The sequence below is a fragment of the Scatophagus argus genome, chromosome 10 (genome assembly GCF_020382885.2).
Source record: "Scatophagus argus isolate fScaArg1 chromosome 10, fScaArg1.pri, whole genome shotgun sequence".
Lineage (NCBI taxonomy): Eukaryota > Metazoa > Chordata > Actinopteri > Scatophagidae > Scatophagus > Scatophagus argus.
In genome coordinates this window covers 21,497,207-21,515,623 of record NC_058502.1, presented here as the reverse complement: position 1 = coordinate 21,515,623, position 18,417 = coordinate 21,497,207, and the positions used below count along the sequence as shown (strand labels likewise).

The 18,417-nt window shown below is 42.6% G+C and overlaps 1 protein-coding gene across 3 annotated transcripts in view; it reads left to right on the top strand.

The window, feature by feature from the left end:
- The window catches only part of LOC124065559 (ras and Rab interactor 2-like), a 41,371-nt gene extending 24,105 nt beyond the window's left edge, over positions 1 to 17,266 (top strand). For all 3 annotated transcript variants that reach the window (XM_046401011.1, XM_046401012.1, XM_046401010.1), the window contains 7 exons: positions 170 to 242; positions 1,375 to 1,466; positions 5,974 to 7,593; positions 12,745 to 13,053; positions 13,146 to 13,277; positions 13,402 to 13,565; positions 14,146 to 17,266. In XM_046401011.1, the coding sequence (XP_046256967.1) occupies positions 170 to 242; positions 1,375 to 1,466; positions 5,974 to 7,593; positions 12,745 to 13,053; positions 13,146 to 13,277; positions 13,402 to 13,565; positions 14,146 to 14,622 (2,867 nt within the window). In that variant the 3' untranslated portion in view covers positions 14,623 to 17,266. The remainder of the gene's footprint in view (positions 1 to 169; positions 243 to 1,374; positions 1,467 to 5,973; positions 7,594 to 12,744; positions 13,054 to 13,145; positions 13,278 to 13,401; positions 13,566 to 14,145) is intronic.
- The last annotated feature ends 1,151 nt before the right edge of the window (positions 17,267 to 18,417 follow it).

Genomic DNA, 18,417 nt, shown 5'->3' with positions numbered 1-18,417 from the left:
GACAAATGGTTGTAGAGTCAGCATGATTTTATATTTCAGTTGTGCTCAAAGTCACATGACTTCACTTTTATTCCAGCCAGATTAAATAAATGATCAAATCAAATGATGAAACGATCAGATCCGCCAGTCTCCTGCAGTCAGTTGACCGTGTTGTTCTGTGTTCCCACAGCTTTCTCTCTGGAGGGATCAGGCCTGAGCTTTGCAGACCTTTTCCGCCTGGTGGCTTTCTGCTGCATTAGTAGGTGAGTTCACCACTCAGAGTTACTGATGGTTACAGAAAGACTGCAAGCACTGCTTTCCCTGTTAAAGTTTTCTTGGTATTAATACTACAAAATATAGTTTGACTGGGACATTAATACACACACGCATACACCAATCAGCCACAACATTAACATCACTGAAAAGGTGATGGCAACGGCTCTTCCCGTCAGCGTCAGCCAAAGAGGGAAGTTTTGAGGACGGAAAAAACCACTCTGCAAAATATTCCTCCTTTGACTTTTATCTAAACGAGGAAGCACAGATCCATTTTTAGACCGATACTTGATTAGAATAGAAATACATGACTAGTGTACAACTATTCCATTGCACATTGCATCACCGGTGCCTGGTGCCAGATCTGGAGTCAGATTTGTTATATGTTTACTTGTTGTTGTGTAATTTAAACAGAGCTTGTTTTGAATGCAGGATTTGGATTTCAACATTACTCTTTCTCTTTCTTCATAAAACAAAGCTGATTTGAAGTATTTAAATCCGGTATTGTTGATATATGAGCGTTTTTGCGTTTCTTGTGACGTTAAAGCCACTTGTAGACTATCGATGTTGTACGAAATCACTGACACTGTGACACTGCACAAGAACGAGAAGTTAAAAACACAGCTTAGTATATTTAAATGACCTGATGTCTTTTGACACTTTCTACGTTTTTATTCAAAAAATACTTGCACTGTTTTCTAAATATCCAAACTAAAATCTCATATTTATATCCATACAGTTGTAGGTGGCTTTCTGTGTCTCTGGTAGTCATTATTCCATTATGGTGCTTCGGCCATTTATCAAGTGTCGAGGTTTTCAGTGACTGTGAATTAATGAAGGTATAATTTTCAGCTTCGATCACTGAGGTTTTTTTAGACTGAAGCTTTTGGGAACCACGTAAAAGCTTCGAAAGGTCTTGTAAAATAGAGCAGCAGGCACATATTACCCTTGGGTGTAGCCAGCACCCCACACCCAGGCTGAGCCACGCTCCTCTTTTCCAAAGCACTCTGACTCACACATTTTTAGCACTAGACTTCTGGTCCCACCCTCTTTCACTTGTTTATCCAAGTCGTTTTGACTAAGTCATTCTCCCTTTCACTCAACCTTTTCTTTTTTTCTCAGGGATGTGTTGCCCTTCACTCTGAAGCTTCCAGAGGCCATTGCTGCAGCCAGAACGTCTGCTGATCTCGAGGAGGTTGCTAAGCTTGGAACAGGTTTGTTTTAAGGGACAAGCATGCGTTTGGGGTTTGGGGGTGAAGGTGATGTTTTCCTGATTCCACTGCAGCAAAAACAAGACTGCAAAATTGGCTGATAACATTTGCAAATGTTGCAGTTTGTAGATGTGCAAAATAACAATGGCGTATGAAAACAAAGCATGTGTAATGTTGGCTAGCGACTAGGTGTGTGAATCAACATCATGACCACATTAAGTGGTGAACATATCGAGTGGTAGGTCAGGAGGACTTGACTGTGTCACAGGAGAAGAGTCTCCAGAAAGGCTGCAATCTGTGAAAAGCTAAGAGAGTGAATTCTACCCACTGTGTCCTGCCATGCATTATTCATTTTCCATGTTGCATCAGTGACATTTTGTATTTATAGTATTGCGTCCAAACTGAGTTATTCACTTCCCTCACAAAGGCACAGTTTTTTTTCCTGCACCCCACATTTGCTGTTTAAAAACGTTTTTTTTTTCTTCTGCTAAGACACTCATAAATCCCATCACAGCCGCATTCCTCTTGCAGGAAGGTTTAATTGGCATGCCAGTGGTAAATGACTCACCCCCAGGGACAAAGTCCTCTTCCAGTCCCACATCAGTGCTGCATAGCTGGACATGGACTCAGCTGAGAGCTGGGTGCCTCTGGAGCCCCCCCCCCCCACTCAGCTGTAGAAGACCTCTGCCTTATAACTGCCCTCACCACCAAACTTTGCATATCTCATCCCATTTCATTTCATTCATTTATCTCCATAAAGTTTGAGGAAATATTTTCTGCGATGAAGTCTGCTGTTTTTATAATCGCAAAATCATTTGTGCATGTTCTTCTTAAAATCTAAATCTTAAACCTGCTTCTTCTAAGTTGTTGTGCATGCTTTTTACCCCTCCCCTCGAAGCTGCGTTCTTATTCTTGTTCCTAGGGTTGAAAGTTGGAGCTGTGTAAAGTGAAGTAAACTTTCCCTGTGCTCACTGGAAATGTGATTTTAAGAGTTGAGCCTATGAACATGATTTGTGACAATTAGTCTGGAGCCAATCCTGGTCCACTATTCAGCATACACAAGTCTGTTGTGGAAACTTGAAGCGTCCAGTTCTCTCTCTCACACACACACACACACTGAGAATGGACTTCACAGTGGAGTAGCTGGACATGTCTTAGTTGCATATTCATATATTTTGGAATTTTAAATAAGGGAGCAGGAGTTGGTGCCATTTTAAGGATTTGAATGTTGTCAATATATGTTTCCCTGAAAAAAAACCAAACAAACATACCAGACACATAAGAGACTTTTTGTCTGTGGAGGACATCTGTAACCTATCTGTGGCGCTGTGTTGGATCTGTGCTCCACTCCACTTCCCTCTTCATAACCCACTCAGAGTGACCTTTCTGTCCATTCGGGCTCTGCTGCTGTGACTCAGCTCCGAGCTGTCATGTGTGCTGTGCCAGACCTCCAGAGAGTCCCCTGGAGTTCAGGATGGCACACAGTGATTTGATGACACCTGTCCTTTAATGTGGTCTGAAATGATCGACAGACATTTTCTCTCCGTTTTCCCTCTCTTATATCCCTCAGTGTCCCTCTCTCTCATTCGTGAAAGGGTTCCTGTTTAGTGAGGAGACACAGTGTTGGCTTTTGTGTCTACAGAGGTAATTGAATGTCAGTGAATAGATCATCTAAAAGGCAGTTCTGACGTACATATGGCGAGGAGACTGCTGTTGACTGTGACGTCTGCCCAGTGTCATATTACCTGCTGCATGGCTCTCCACCTCTAATGACATTTTGTCTTCTTTTGTGATGCCGTCTGAAGGCACTTCTGTTCTTTATTTACTGAAAGGTGCAATTTGTGGCCACATTTTTAGTTCATTCAGAAGTGCTGATACTATGTCAAAGACATTTAGGTATTGTGTCTAGTCAAGTTAGCGGTTAGCTTGTATTACAATTTTTAACCTCTAGAGGTGATTGTTATAGTAAGACAAGCTTAATCACCTTGTGAGAAAACAAGACGTAAATCGAAAAAAACAGTAAATAAATAAAATAAAACTCACTAAAGCTGTCTTGTTTTGTCTTTCCACAGTCACCTCTGGTTTGGTAGAAATAAATTCTCAATTTACTGAGTAAGAAGTGAAAATATTCCACCTCTGCACATGCACTACTCTGCTGCGTCACCTCTTTCCTTTCCCCCTGCCTGCTGTCTCTTCTTGTCCTGGGAGTTAAAGTCATGGCCAGAGCTGCTGTAAATCACCTCTGCGCTGCATCCCCGTACACTTCTTTGTTCACTGGTTGCTGAAATTTGACTGAACAGTGCAAAAGGCAAATTGTATTTATCCTGTGATCTCGATCACTACCACGGTTTGAGATCGATCTGCTTATACGTTTTCAGTAGTTAAGAATTTCTTTTCTAAAGCTACATCTGCAATGTACCACTATATATATATAATGTACCAATGATACTCCATACTCGACGTACTACTTTTTTATAACCACACAGATAGGTAGATATGCTTTATTGATCCCAAGCTGGGATATTACATAATGAACTGTGTTAAGAACATTAAAGCTGGTGACTTTTATAGTCTGGTTTGCTAATCTGCACAATAAAACTGGCAGCCAACGCTTGATAAATTTTATTGCTCAGCTCAAGGGTTGGATGGCACTCAGCTTGTCAGGAAAATCCAAGCCTACTGCCCACATCAGCTTGTTGCTGTCATATCTTCTCTCTACAAGTTGCCCCAGACTTACCCTAGACTTTCCCGGTTCTTACATCAGTCACGCAAAACCACATTTTCTCGGTGTTGGGTGTATCATATTGAGTGTGTGCATGCATGTGTAAGTGAGTAATCAAAATAATTCCACCGAATTAGAAGCGTCAACAAATACATATTGTGAAATGTCTTTAACAATCATTAGAATTATTAGAACTGTAATTATTAGTACAATCAGAGCATATAACAGAGGAAAAAAATGAGAAGATGTTAATAGAAGAGAGTGTAAATAAGAATAGAGTAGAATCAGAAACCTTCTGTCTGTGTGTGACAGAGAGAGAGAGAGAACAACAAAAACCAACCATGCAACTTGAGCTGAAAGGGAAGGAGGCGGGAATACTGTGCTAACAGCCCGCCCACACACACTAACACGAGTGAGTCATCACACAGATTGAGTGTGAGGGAGCCAGAGAAGCCAGTCGAGTTTCAGCTTGTGAGGACACAGGAGTGTGTTTTTCACCACATCAAAAGTGAACAGAGAAGTTAGACTGAGCTTGTGTTTGAGCTTCTGGATCACAGTGAGTATTGTTGTCCTCTCTTTTCTGTCCTGTAGTTCCATGAATGAGCCGCTCTGTGTATGGGTGTAGTATTACTCATGTGGTATTGTTCCCACTGGTGTGTTTCAGTGTTGTTTTGCTCTGTCTGGTACGGCTTGGACTCAACAAAGGTTCAACAAAGTGTTGCTTTACAGTAGCTTGGAGTTGTAGCTTTCTCATTTGCTGGGTTGCAAGCACAGCAGTGAATTTGCACCAAGTAGCATTTAGAGGTTTTTTTATGCGGCTGGCTGTAATTGCAGGATGTGTACTGAGCCATCGGGAGTGGATGAGTGTGCAAATTTAGGTTGGCAGTTGATTAAGTTAATCATTTTTCAATACTTTATTTTGGTGCTTTTAACTATATATAGTATAAAACAGTTCAGCTTGAGTATATATGATTGTTTAAGTAATTTTGAGCAATTTTGGTAGATTGTCAAAGCATTCCAGTTGGTTCTGTTTATGTTTTCATGTGCCCTGACATGCTGTAATTAAATTGCGTTAGACTAATGACATTATAATTATTTATTTCACATCACTTACCAAACCAAAGTAACATGTAACAAACTGAATGAGCTATTTGGTGCAGTTTATGGTGATTATGACAGATTGTTGGCCCTCAATAGGAAGGAAAATTAAAGCTTTCAAAAGTGTTCCATGAGCTATTGAAAATAGCTGAAATGTGTGTTTATTAAAGGGGCACTCCATCTATTTTATTCACCAAAGCCTGTTTCCAGGTGTTTGAGAGTACTACTGTATATGTGAATGAAGCCTTTTGTGGCCACAAGGGGGAGATTCACACAGTCGGACAAATTACCTCAAATGATGTCACTTGAGTCAGTGTCATTTCGGAATGAAGAGTTGAGAGTGTGCAGTTAGAAAAGGTGTGCTGACCGCTGATCACTGTGCTCCCTCCTGTCTGCTTGAGGCTAGAGGCCCCAGGAAACATTAGCTGTGATTAGCATACCTGATTCTCTGACTGAGCTATTGTAGGTGCTAGGTTTGGACAAAAGTGATCTCTGTTCTGCTGCATCCATCTTCGTCCTTCATAAAAACATTCGACTGTGTAATGTGTTCATTGGAGTAGACTTTTAATTATGTCTGAGAGCTGGTGAAAAGGCAGTTATTAAATCTGTGGTCCAGATTTGGCCAAGCTACATTTATCACACTGTGCACACTTGATGTAGGTTGAATATTTCTCTCACTGTCTCACACAGGTTTCTGGGACACTGAATTGTGCCACAGGAGGAAGGCCTCAGTCTCCTTATCAGGAACAGCTGCTCCTGACAGACCACCTCCCCCTGCTCAGAGACCAGTCTCCTTGGCAACCACCCCAGGGTGCTCTTGGCTTCGAACTCGCACCCCATCTGAGCTTAAGTGTTGCCAGTCCAATGGAGCTCTTTGCTTCATCAACCCCCTCTTCATAAAGGTTCATCAACCAGACGGTGACAGTGGTGCCCCTTCAAATCCCTCGGGCACAGCAAAGCAAGTTGTGAGGGAGGAACTCCCTGACAACAGCCTAGAAACCAACAAGGACAGTCAACACTCTCGTAGAGATAGTCCTCAGGTCTTCAGCGCAGATCTTAGTGACAGCCAGTCAGATCAAAGTAAACTGCCAAGCCTTGGCAGAAACACAGAGCTGCAGGACAATAACAGTGGAAGTAGCAGCAGTCAGAAGGTGAGTGCTGTACACAGTGTGTCACGGTCACCACCTCCTCGTCCACCCCCACCTTGTTTTGCACCACGACGCTCAGCCCCTTTTCTCCGACAGTGCAGTATGCCAGAGAAGATCCCTTGGATCAAAAATGTGGACGAGAGGGAGAGGGGCAGCAGCCTTCTTTCTCGTTTGGGTTCCTCGCTGAGCATAAGCCCGTCATCCTCCCCTCCCAAGATATTCAGCATCAGCTCCCCCATATCCTGCCCCCGCCCCCCCCGGCCTATCTCTTTATCATCTCTCTCCTCCTCCCCACGTAGGGCCAAGGCCTCACCATCATTCAGCCAGGAGGATGAGCAGTGCCACTTGGCACTGCAAGAACATACTATTGAGGAGGCCCTTATGAGAGCCAAACAGTCCCAGAGCCCCAATACCAGAGCCCTCACCCAGAACTCCAACACTCCCCCAGACCCTTCATTCATAACAAATGGCAAGCAGGTGACAGGAGCAGAGGAAGAAGCCGTCGAGGAATGTGGTGTCAGGCAGCGGCTGAGTGACATGAGCATTTCCACAGATTCTTCTGACTCTCTGGATTTCTCTCAGTCCTCAGTCTTCTTCGTTCCTCCTCTGAGTGACCCCAACATCCCCACTGTGGCTGACTTTAACACCCACCTCCCCCTCTCCCTCCCATCATCCCAAATGCCTTACGGCAGCATGGAGGAAGATGACGAAGATGATGATGATGATGAGGATGAAGAGGAACCCGACTATGGTGTCAGTCTGGAGAGCGACCAGGACCAAGACCAGGAAGTGACCATGGTGCCACCAGGCCACCGCACAAAGCGTCGCACCAGTGCCGGTGCTTTGGTCTTGCAGAAAGCCTTGCGAGGGCCCCTGCGCAAGGTGAGTGGCGTTTTCAACTCGCTGCTGACGCCAGAGAAGAGAGCGATCCGCAGAGTAATGGAGCTGTCCAGGGATAGACGCTCGTATTTCGGCTGCCTAGTGCAGGACTACCTCAGCTACATGGGTGAGGGTGCAAGCAACCAGGCTTGGCAGGGCTACGCCTCTGGACTGGAGCTGCTGCAGACTCTCCGCCAGTTTATCACTCAGATGAAGAGCTACCTGCGACAGAGCTCCGAGCTGGAGCCTCCAATTGAGAGCCTCATTCCTGAAGACCAGATCGGTGAGTACGAGAGGGAATTTCACAGTCTTTTACTCTTAAAATTGCATTATTTATGGATGCATGTCACGCTCCTAAAAGTTTAGTCACCTGTTAGACATGTTTGCACTGCTTGCAACATGTCTGCCTTTTAAGCATTATGACCCCTTACTAAACATGGAGGGTGGTTTAGTAATTTTTATCTGTGTTTGCAAATAATTTAGTGGTTATTTTTAAGACAATGAATGCTTTGCTTATGGAGAAATCTTAATTTTTGCAGAAGCGCTATGTCATAGAAAGTGTGTTCAGTGCAGACGCAGCAGTTTCGCTTCAATATTTTAGAAGTGAGTGCATTGAAAAATATGTTCTCACATGTTTGCAGCTGCACGTGTCCATGTGTCTTTATCTGTCTGTATACATCACGGCTGAAGCCGTGGCCATCAGGCTAGTTTTAGCTGATTGTATATTGTCAGTTCAGTCAGCATACAGAGTCAGGAGCGGTCCTGGGTGCAAATGTCCTGTAATCCAGTACTAATATTTGCATTTCCATCTCATTGCCCTTTATTATATCCATCCTTACGTCTTACAATACCCTGACAGGGACATGAAAGAGGGGACCAGACACAAGCACAGAGATACTTAAGAGCACAAACACACCTGCCGGAAGAGCAATGTGAATCATTTAGGCCAGGATTCAGTAGCTGCATAAGACCATGGACAGGAGAACATGTAAATAGAGAGCACAAAGAAGGCTTTTGTCTCAGGAGAAAGGCGGCTTTTGAACCAACCTGTTTCTGCTGGCCCCGTTCAAATAGATCACCAGAGGGCTGGAATTATGAAGTCATGAACTGAGCGAAAAACTGTTCTACTTGATCAGCAGCCATCAAGCCTTTTTATGTCAACACTGTTTGGGATTTGGGGAAAATGAATCAAAGCTGAGCCTCAAAATTCATTTCTACCCATTAGGGACAGACCTGTGTTTAACATTTTTCCTTATTGTAATAATAATAATAATAATAACAGAGGTTATAAAAGATTAAATGTTTGAGGTTTAACTGACATCCCGTAATAGTGTCGTGTCTGAAGCAGAATCCAGATGTAGCTGTAGTTTTCCTGTTTGTCTGTCGTGTGGCGTGGTTGGCACTTCTCTCGCCTGTTTTCTCAATGGCCTATTTTTCAGAAGTATGACACACTGGGAACTGCTGTGGTTTTCGTTGTTGGAATAGTTGTGCAATGTGTTGTTGTGGCAGTTTCAGAGAGTGTTTTCTGTTCAAAGAAGAAGGAAAAAAAACAAAAAAGTCAAAGGCCTGCTGGTCCAGATGCATTAGGGTGACATTTTGCCAAGTCTGACAAGCTCTGTCTTACTCCAGCTCCAGTTTTTTTGAACCCTACTCTCCAATCAGGGCAGAGGATTGGAGGCAAGCCCCCTCCACGTTCTGTCTCCTTTTCTGTCACCCTCTTTCACATCTTTTTTCCTTCACTGTTTGTGTGTTTTCTCCTATCTTGTCTCTCTCTCCCCTCCACTCTCCTTGCTTTAAAGTAATGTGCCAGTATTTTGGGTCCGACTATTGCCTGCTTTCATGTGCTATTTAATGTAAATGAGGGACGGGTGATTCTCAATCATGATCTCACAATATGGTCACCTCACAGGAAGACTACCTAAAATACTAGGAAAACGCAACTTTCACAAATTGAAGCAAAGTTAGAGGAGACACAGAAACAAAGAAAACAACATACGTGCAGAAATGAATGGTAACACACAACATCAGGGCATCCGTGTTGAGTGCAAAGAAAAGAATAATGTCACTCGCTTATAGAATACACAACACAGAGCTTCAAATGTGGAAGATGTTGTTGGTGTTCCTGTCTAGCGCTCGCTCAACAACCCAGCCATGTGTGTGTTTGGGTGCAGGATGTTCAGGCGGGGTGAGGGGAGTGGTGTTGGGGTGTGGGGGGCAGAATAGGGTTCCTTGTGTTCTGCTCATACCACAGTGTGAGGCTTTTCTCCAGCAGAGAGCCCGAGACAACTCGCCATGAAGCTCCGACAGACAGAGGCTAGTTTTAAGATGTATTTCACTGAAGCAGGAGGCGAGTTATCTGTGTTTCAAGAGAGCTCCTTGGTACAGTGACAGGACAGATGGGCACACCTCCCCTCCTGATGACACCGGGCTATTTTTAATACAAGGCGACACGACATCGTTGTTTACGTGTCTTACTGCCATACTGGTTTGGTTTGTTTAATGTGCTGATGTGACTGTATGCAAGGTAGATGGCAAGATTAAAGCGTCATAATTCTCAGCCATAAATGCCACAGCAGTCATAGCAAACAGGGAGAAAATGAGAACAATAAGAGGCGTGATAAGGTTACATGTTCAATGTTGAAATTCCCTTGTATGATTCCCCGGAACAAGGCGTCCGGTTAAAGGCTAGAAAAGGACAGAGAGGATGTTGGGTGAGAGGATGTTTGTCAGGTTGTTGGGAGAGTGTATGTTTGTCTGATTGCCTGTTTTGGCTGTCCTTGACTGATAAGTTGACCTTAAGGGGAGCGGAATGACTCCGCCATGCTTTCTACTGTCTGTCCCAGTGACTGAGCTGTTTATTCAGAGGTGAGGCTGTAAAATAGATTTCACAGTTTCACGGAGGTCCAGGGAGGTCAGAATTCGCTCATGGCTGCTTATCTGTAGTGTGGACAACTTGCGACCACAGGGAAACTCGCACTGTGACAACTGACAAATGACCCGTTGAATCCTTCGATATTTGAGTTGAAAAACTCAGCAAGGAAGTGGCTGTCCTGTTGTACCCGTACTGACACTGACATGAAGCATTTTTCTTTTCTGTTTACCTGTTGCAGGTTTTGTTGGTGGATCACAAGACAAAATATCTCATTTCTGTTCTCATTTCAGTCTCATTTTCATTTCCAATCTCTGTTAAAGAGGAGGAAATGATTTATTCAGTATGACTTCACATTTGAGCCGCGAGCAGTTTCACTGACACTTTCAGGATGTGATCGTGGGCATAACTTATGGGAAGAGTGTTGTTACCTTGAAATCGTCATTGTGGAATGCTGAAATTAGCCAAGTTTTGACTCGTAATCTGTTCCAGTAAAAACTGACAGGAAAAACAGCAAAACACTGTAGCAACACTGTTTGTGCAGATGCCGGTCCAACATGCTAGACGGCCTGTTTGACAGCAGCTCTCACTCAGTGTAGAATGAGGAAGTGAGAATGTGCTGTTGGGTTCAGGACCGGCAGAGGTGTCAGCAGGTAGAGGTAATGTGGGTGTGGAGAAATGTTTTCATTAATACCTGCAGAGAGGCGGAATTCATCAGCTCATAATGACAGCGAGCGAGTAATGTGAATGACAGATGCTCGACGTCCTCCAGCTGTGGGCGGTGGAAAGTAAAATCTGTGTCTGCAAATATGCTCAGCTGGAAAATAACTGCTGACTTCACCCCCTTTTGTGGAGGAGAATGAGCAACACGCGCGCATGCACACACACACACAGCACTCTCACATGGTCCTTATTCAGCAGTGCTGTGGTTTGGCCTCCGTCTCTGCAGCCATCCTGTGCGTATTATGATATCATGGTTAGTCAGACTGCACGAGCTGAGTTGGTAAAAGCTGATGTTGTGTGGACTCACAGCCTGCTTTGCACTCTGGATTGTCCTGCTACAGCAGAAACAACACAGTGCAAAATAAGTGCCAAGTAAAAGAAATAAGCTGATATAAAACAGGTGAAACTCAAGCAAAGGAAAAAGCCGAATATATAAATTAATAGGATGCAAATATAAGACATGATATAAAACATAAGACAAGGTAGACAGAATGCGAATACATAAATAAATAAATAACATTGCATTTAAAACAAATAAAAGTCCAAAATACATTGAAGTGTTTATAAAATACTTAATGAAGTTAAAATATCATTCCGTAAAACAGTAATATAAAGAGGAAGTATGTAGTAAAGTAGTAAGTAAGTGATGCGATAATAGAAAATCTTGTTAAAGTTAGTTTTGAGGAGGCACTTGAAACTGCAGCCAAAAGGTTCTGATCAGCTGATCTTTGGACCCGGCTGGGCCGTAGCACGTCGTAAACCAGATTTTCTTTGCATCTGTTGGGCAAAAAAAAATTGGAGTGAAATGACAGGACCTTCTTGATTTAGCCGATTGCCAGTTATCTGTGCCATTTAAGCTGAGCATGTGTCTTATCTTGGAGATGTTTCTTAATTTAACAAAAAAAACCCAAAAAACAAGCCTGGATGATATTTCTGGTATGCTGCTTAAAGGATACAAAGTTATCCCAAGGTTCTTTGGCAGTAAATGAATAAAGAGAGGACTCTTCTGTAATCTGTGCTCTAGACCAAAGAGCAAAACCTGTTTTATTGCTGTTCAGTAGCTGTTTAGCGGCCACCCAGTCCTTAACATAGGATGAACAGAAATGCAATATGCTTATTGTTGTTGTTGTTGTTGTTGCTGTCCAGTTCATGTGGTTTAAATGAGAGCTACAAATGTGTGGCATCATTGGTGGGGGTAACATATACAGTGGATGCTTGTGGCACTCAATAGGTGATGCTAGCTGTTGGTAATTTTAAAATTCTGGATAAAAAAACAAAGAGATTTTGTTTTTCTGTGCTCTTGAAGGTTGCACCAAAGCCCAGTAGCACCAGGATGAACACGTGTCTGCAGTAGTCACATGAAGAGCAAGTGATACAGAAGGAGTAGGAGTGATGTGACCTTGACAGTCTTCAGGAAGCTTGTAGCTCCTGACTTGTTTATTTTTGGCTGACATTGTCCACAGCTGATAAGGAATGTGATATTAACCTTGAAGTGGACTGAAAATAGACAACCAGTAAACAGACAGGATACTGAATACTGACACAACAATCTAAGGTTCCCAATGAGCTTAACATAGAGGTGGAAATACAAATAGATGTTTACCAGTCAGAGTGATCTATGGACCTTTCTTCTGTACTGTTATCTAAGGGTTGTATTTAGTCATCCTGGAGTTATCAAACAATAGAATATTAAAGGTTTACTTCGAATTGCCTTTGGCTTCAATAAAAGTTAATGTTAAACTTAACTACTGTCTGTAAATGAGTGCATGTGAAATAGCTGTATAGTGTATATATAGTAGTGTTATATAATATATATATATATACATATATTCATCTCCCTAGACCGAGTCCTGGAGAAGTCCATGCACAAGTGCGTCCTGAAGCCCCTCAAACAGGTGATAAGTGCCGCCCTGCAGGAGTTCCAGGAACGCAGCGGGGCGCTGCAGGAGCTGAAGGAGAACCTGTCATTGGCCAGGTCGCGGCCGCCGCAGGAAATGGGCGTGGTTGACACGCTGCCGCCTGAGCCCATGGCCATAGAGAAAATCAAGCAAAAGTTCCACACCATGATTAAACTTTACTCACCTGAGAAGAAGGTGGCCACACTGCTGGGAGTCTGCAAACTCATTTATACCATCATGAGTGATAATTCAGGTAAATATTGCACCAAATTTCTTCAATACATATTCAGTCCATTTAAGATGTATAAAAACTGGGGGATGTCACCTGCTCCATCTGCCTCTCAGGTCGTCTATGTGGTGCAGATGACTTCCTGCCCATGCTGACCTATGTGTTGGCCCACTGCGACATGCCTCAGCTGGACAATGAGATACTTTACATGATGGAGCTGCTGGACCCCTCACTCCTCAGTGGAGAAGGTCTGCATGTTTAGACTGGAGAGCCTCCATCGTTAACACCTTACACACCTTACAAAATTCCTCTGGAACGACTACCTTCCATGTACATTTTGTCAACGATCTGCCTTGGTGTCTTTGTGTTCAGGTGGCTACTACCTGACCAGTGCCTATGGAGCCATGTCCCTGATCAAAAACTTCCAGGAGGAGCAGGCAGCCAGAGTGCTGAGCTCTGAAACCAGGAACACACTCCGCCAGTGGCACCGCCGACGCACCACCCAGCGCTCCGCCCCGTCCATTGATGACTTCCAGGTAAAAACACTGGAGATCACACTGCAGTCTTCTTTTATATCAGTAATATTTTCATAGCTCATCAGTAACATGTGGATTTTCTCTCCAAATAAGAGGATTGGCTCTCAGTTTTTCTCTCTGTATGATGAAACCATTTCAGCTGTAGTGGTGAGGATGAGTGTGTATGGCATTTTTTGTGTCCGTGTCCATACTCAAAATGGTTGAGGCTTAAAGCTCAAGTCATTCTATTTATTATTTAACAGAAAACTATTTAGAAAACAGCCTCGCAATTGAGCTTCAGATCAATCTTTTTGGTCATGAAACTATTTCCAGTTTTTTTATTAACTTGATTGAATTAATTTCAGCTACTCAGTGAGGTCTTCATCATGGCCTTGGTTGCTTTGTGAAAAGTCATTATTGGTAGCAGATACTCACTGAGCTGGGTTATCGGTTAGCCCTAGTTTGTCCAGTATGTAAAAAGTAGTTTGGGCTACTCAGGCCTCAGACCTAACGTCTTTACCATAATACTTGGAGTACCACCAAGAAACAGTGTTCAGTGTGTGACAGTCTAATTGTGTTGACTCTTCTGACTGTCCCTCAGAACTACCTACGGGTGGCGCTACAGGAGCTGAACAGTGGCTGTACAGCCAAGACCCTGCAAGTGAGACCTTACACCACTGTGGAGGAGGTGTGTCAGCTGTGTGCCCACAAGTTCAAAGTGTCAGACCCTGAGAATTACGGCTTGTTCCTGGTGATGGAGGGCAGCAGCCAGCAGCTGGCACCTGACACCCACCCTCAGAAGATCAAGGCTGAGCTCCACAGCCGCACGCAGGCTCCTTCGTTCCACTTTGTCTTCCGTCGCCTGACCAACGGCGGTGCATCATCATCGGATCCACTCAACCCTACACCCAACCTCAACGACCTCACTGTGACCACTGAACCCCAGGTCAACCTGAATGACCTCAGCATGGACCTGTCAACCCCCTCCCCCCAGGCCACTCTGAGCTTAGGCCTCAGTTCCACCCTGAGCCTCAGCCTGCCGCCCAGCCATCTTAATGGAAACTCCATATCAGTATGACTGTAGCGAGGGGTTGACTGAATGTTTGTTTCCGAGGGGTGACAGTATCACCCATCATCTCTAACGAACGTGGTTCCTTGAGACCTAATGGGTAAGCATGTTGACAGGGTGCAACTGGGCTAAATGTTGTGTCGTGCCAGTCATTACACTTCTCCTTTTGGATGACACATCTGTCTCAGTGAACACTGGAAAGTTCTGTCTGACAGACACGGGTGAAAGAGGAAAAGAAGAAAGCAGGGAAGGAAGTGAGAGAGATAGAGTCTTTTTTCTTCTTTTTTTACTTCCTTGGCTCTGGATTTGGCATCAGAGCATCACTTTGCTACACACATCTCTCAGAACCCAAACACTCATGAGGTAGAGATGTTGGAGATGATGAAGACCTCATGAACACTAAAGGTGTTCACAGTTAATGCTGGTGCTGATTCAGGGTAAGCTGTTCTTGCTGTTATCTTTAGAGGACGTAGAGGGGAATCACACCTCAGCTATATGTGAGACTAATCGTTGTTCAATCACTTTATATACAGCAGATAGTTTATTTAGGTGTAGGTTTAACTATGATTTGCTTGTTACAGTTGCTGGTAAACTGTGTTAGTGTATTGTGTTTTGAAACTGTTCATCCTTCACATTGTAGATTATGTTTTGATGGGTTTGGCGACACCCAGTGGCGACTGGTGCACATAGCAATGTAATATTTTCTGGAACATTTATTGCCTCGAGTGGGAGGCAATACACCTTACTGCAACAACATTCATTAGATGAAAAAAGACAGATACCAATAAAATGTCAATTATGTAACTATCAAAGGCAGGCTGTAGCAAGGTAAAAGATTTCCTAATGTTCCTAGCGTCCAATGTACCACCAACAACAACAATTCAGCAGGCATTAAAAGAGTCGTACACTGTATAAAGAAAAAGTATAAAAGGTAATGCAGCAGAACCAGAGAGTTAAAAAAACAATCCTCACCAGTCCTAAATGGGTTCACTCTAGTCTTGGACATCGTGTGAAGACAGAACAACTAGCATTATGTTCATTATAAAAATAATCTTTATTTATATTAGAGCTGCATATTTCGGTATAAAATGGATCTGTTGTTATCTAATTCCAGAGATGTCATAATTTCTTATCTATTCAGTCTTCTTCCTCGTCACTTGCATAACTACTGCAGGTGGAACACCAACAGCTCTGTCAGCGGTTGTTATGCCATTAGTGGCTAGTGTAGCCTCAAGACACTAAGGTAGAAATGAGGACCAGGCTGCAGAGATCTGGTAAACTCACCAACTCCACTCTCCTTTCAAATTTGGTTTTAGTCTTCAGCCCAGACCAACTCTGCCTGGCAGTTTGGGAAGAGTACTTACCATAAACCATAAAATATTGATGAAATTCCTCTCGATTTTTCAGAAGCAGAAATGAGGGGAGCACAGTTTAAAACAAAAATAAGAAAACTATGATACCAATTGTGGGGTATCAAGAAAAAAAAAACACAAGAGCCAAGATTTGGCCTTTTTCTTTGTATACTTGTTGGATTATGAGTGCCTTTTTTTCTGTGTAGAATTGAAATTGGAGGATAATCAATGACAGTGTATTATTTTGTTATATCTGCAGGTAGATCCCAGCATATTTTAATATGATAATCCTAAGGATTAACATTTTAAAGTCGATTATAAATATATATATTTTTTCCGTGTAGTTTGTGTTTAATGTTAGAAACAGGCAGATCTGCCAGTGTTTTAAAAAGTGTAACACTCATTTATGTATTTACTGATTATCCTGGTGATATTAAAGGTATTGATATATAGTGCTTGTTAAAGAGCATCTTTTCCATTCAGATTGACAACAAGTGACTGAGGAACAACTGGGGCTGGCTGCCATATTATATTGATAGACAAGTCTCTGTAATACTGACAAATGTTAAAGGTTTTTATCCTGATGTGGTCAATTTTAAAAATAAAATGTGGACTTCAAAGCTGGTCTGAGGTCACACATGAAACATGCTCATAGGTGTTTGGGAAGAAAAAGATATGTGAGGGTAAAGTGGGCAGAAGAGGGGACGTTACTGAGATGGGCACATTCTGCGAAACAGTTTACATTAGTATTAGTTTGTCAGTCAAAATAAAATACTTGAAAATTCGCTTGTGAATTTTTAAGGTTGTTGGAAAGTCAAATCAATCAGTAGTTGGGAAATCAAATCATTATGCTTTTATTTACCAAGAGTATTGAACTTTAACACTCCGTTCATTCCTGTTTTACACTGTCATGAGATGCCTGAGGCCAGTAGAGAGGGAAATGAGAAGTGATGTAGCTGCAAGAAACCTGAGAGCTTTTGGAGGCAGCTGAAGTAGCATTAATGTCATGTGTCATCTGTATGTATCCTGTACATAGCTCATCATTTATATCTTTAGAGGCCACATGTTCAAAGATTGAACTGACTGTCATGTTATTGGTAATCTAACTTTCTTTGATAAAGCAAAGTGAGTATTTATGTGTCTCTGTGCGGGGATTTTTCACAGATGGCTTCTCCATGTCTATAATATTCTTTATGGTGTCAAAATGTCATTTGCGTGCAGGAGACATCTTCCTGTTTATCCTTTGTCATTGAATGATATCATAAATATTCTTTTGCACTTAATAAATGTTGAAAATGGAATTACATCCCTGATTTCATGTCTCTGATCAAAGCTGTTCTGTTGAGCCATGTTTTACCAGTACTTCAACACTAGGGGGCACTCACATATCTCTTTTCACATGGTAGTAGTGTTCCACAGTACTGTGATCCCAGTGTGACTCAGCTACTGATCAGACTATTAAGTGAAACCTACCTGCGACAACATAAAGCACTTGATACATTTCCCCACATGCAAACAATAAGTTCTGTTGTGCCACCAGCAAAAATACATACATTAACACATACATATAGTGCAGATAAGTATTACAACTACAGTTTGACATGCATAATGTCTTGTGTCTGCATATAGCACAACAGGAATGAATTGTTGCAGTGTGCAAAGTGTGTTTTATGATGCAGTGAAATTAGAGCAGTAAGCTAACAGCTGAGTAGTGTTTTAGTTGAGAGCAGTGATGGCTGAACAGTCTGACAGCAGTAGGGACAAATGACCAGCAGCAGCAGGTCCTTCACAGCTGAAGCAGTCAGACACTGAAGGAGCTGCACAGAGCACTTCTGTAAGGGCTGGAAAGTGTTGTCCCTGAAGATGTTATGAAGTAAAACTATCAGTTAATGATGTTTTGGGGAAAGATCAAGATGACTTACTGTCACATTTTCCCAGTTTTTATCTATATGTTTACCTGACCTCACCATTTCTGAGGCTGTCCAAACTGAAAGCCTTTCATTCACCAATCAGCTGGTGGGTGCTGATCTTTAAATGGCATTATTTAACCCGTCAGTCAACTGCCACCTCTTCGAGTTTGAATCTATCACAACCCAGCGCTGTAGCCAGGAATTTAAAATCATTGAGTTCCACAGTACTTGGGTTTTTACACAGAAATGACTACTTTAGCTTTTATGTAAGAAATGAACATGCATTTTTTTTATTTCACAGTCAAAACTGCTAGACACAAAATGTCTACTCCTACTGTTAAGTCCATTATCAGTATTTGTACACTGACTCTGGACATACATTATTCTACACAGCGAAGCTCCCAACATTCAAATGTAGGAACAAGGAGAAAAATGCAGTTTTGAATGAGGGGATAAGTAAATGATCTGACTCCTTTTCCAACCACCGCCCCCATGTATATAACTAAAAGAATACATGTGTTCATTTACTGTTAAATGATGAA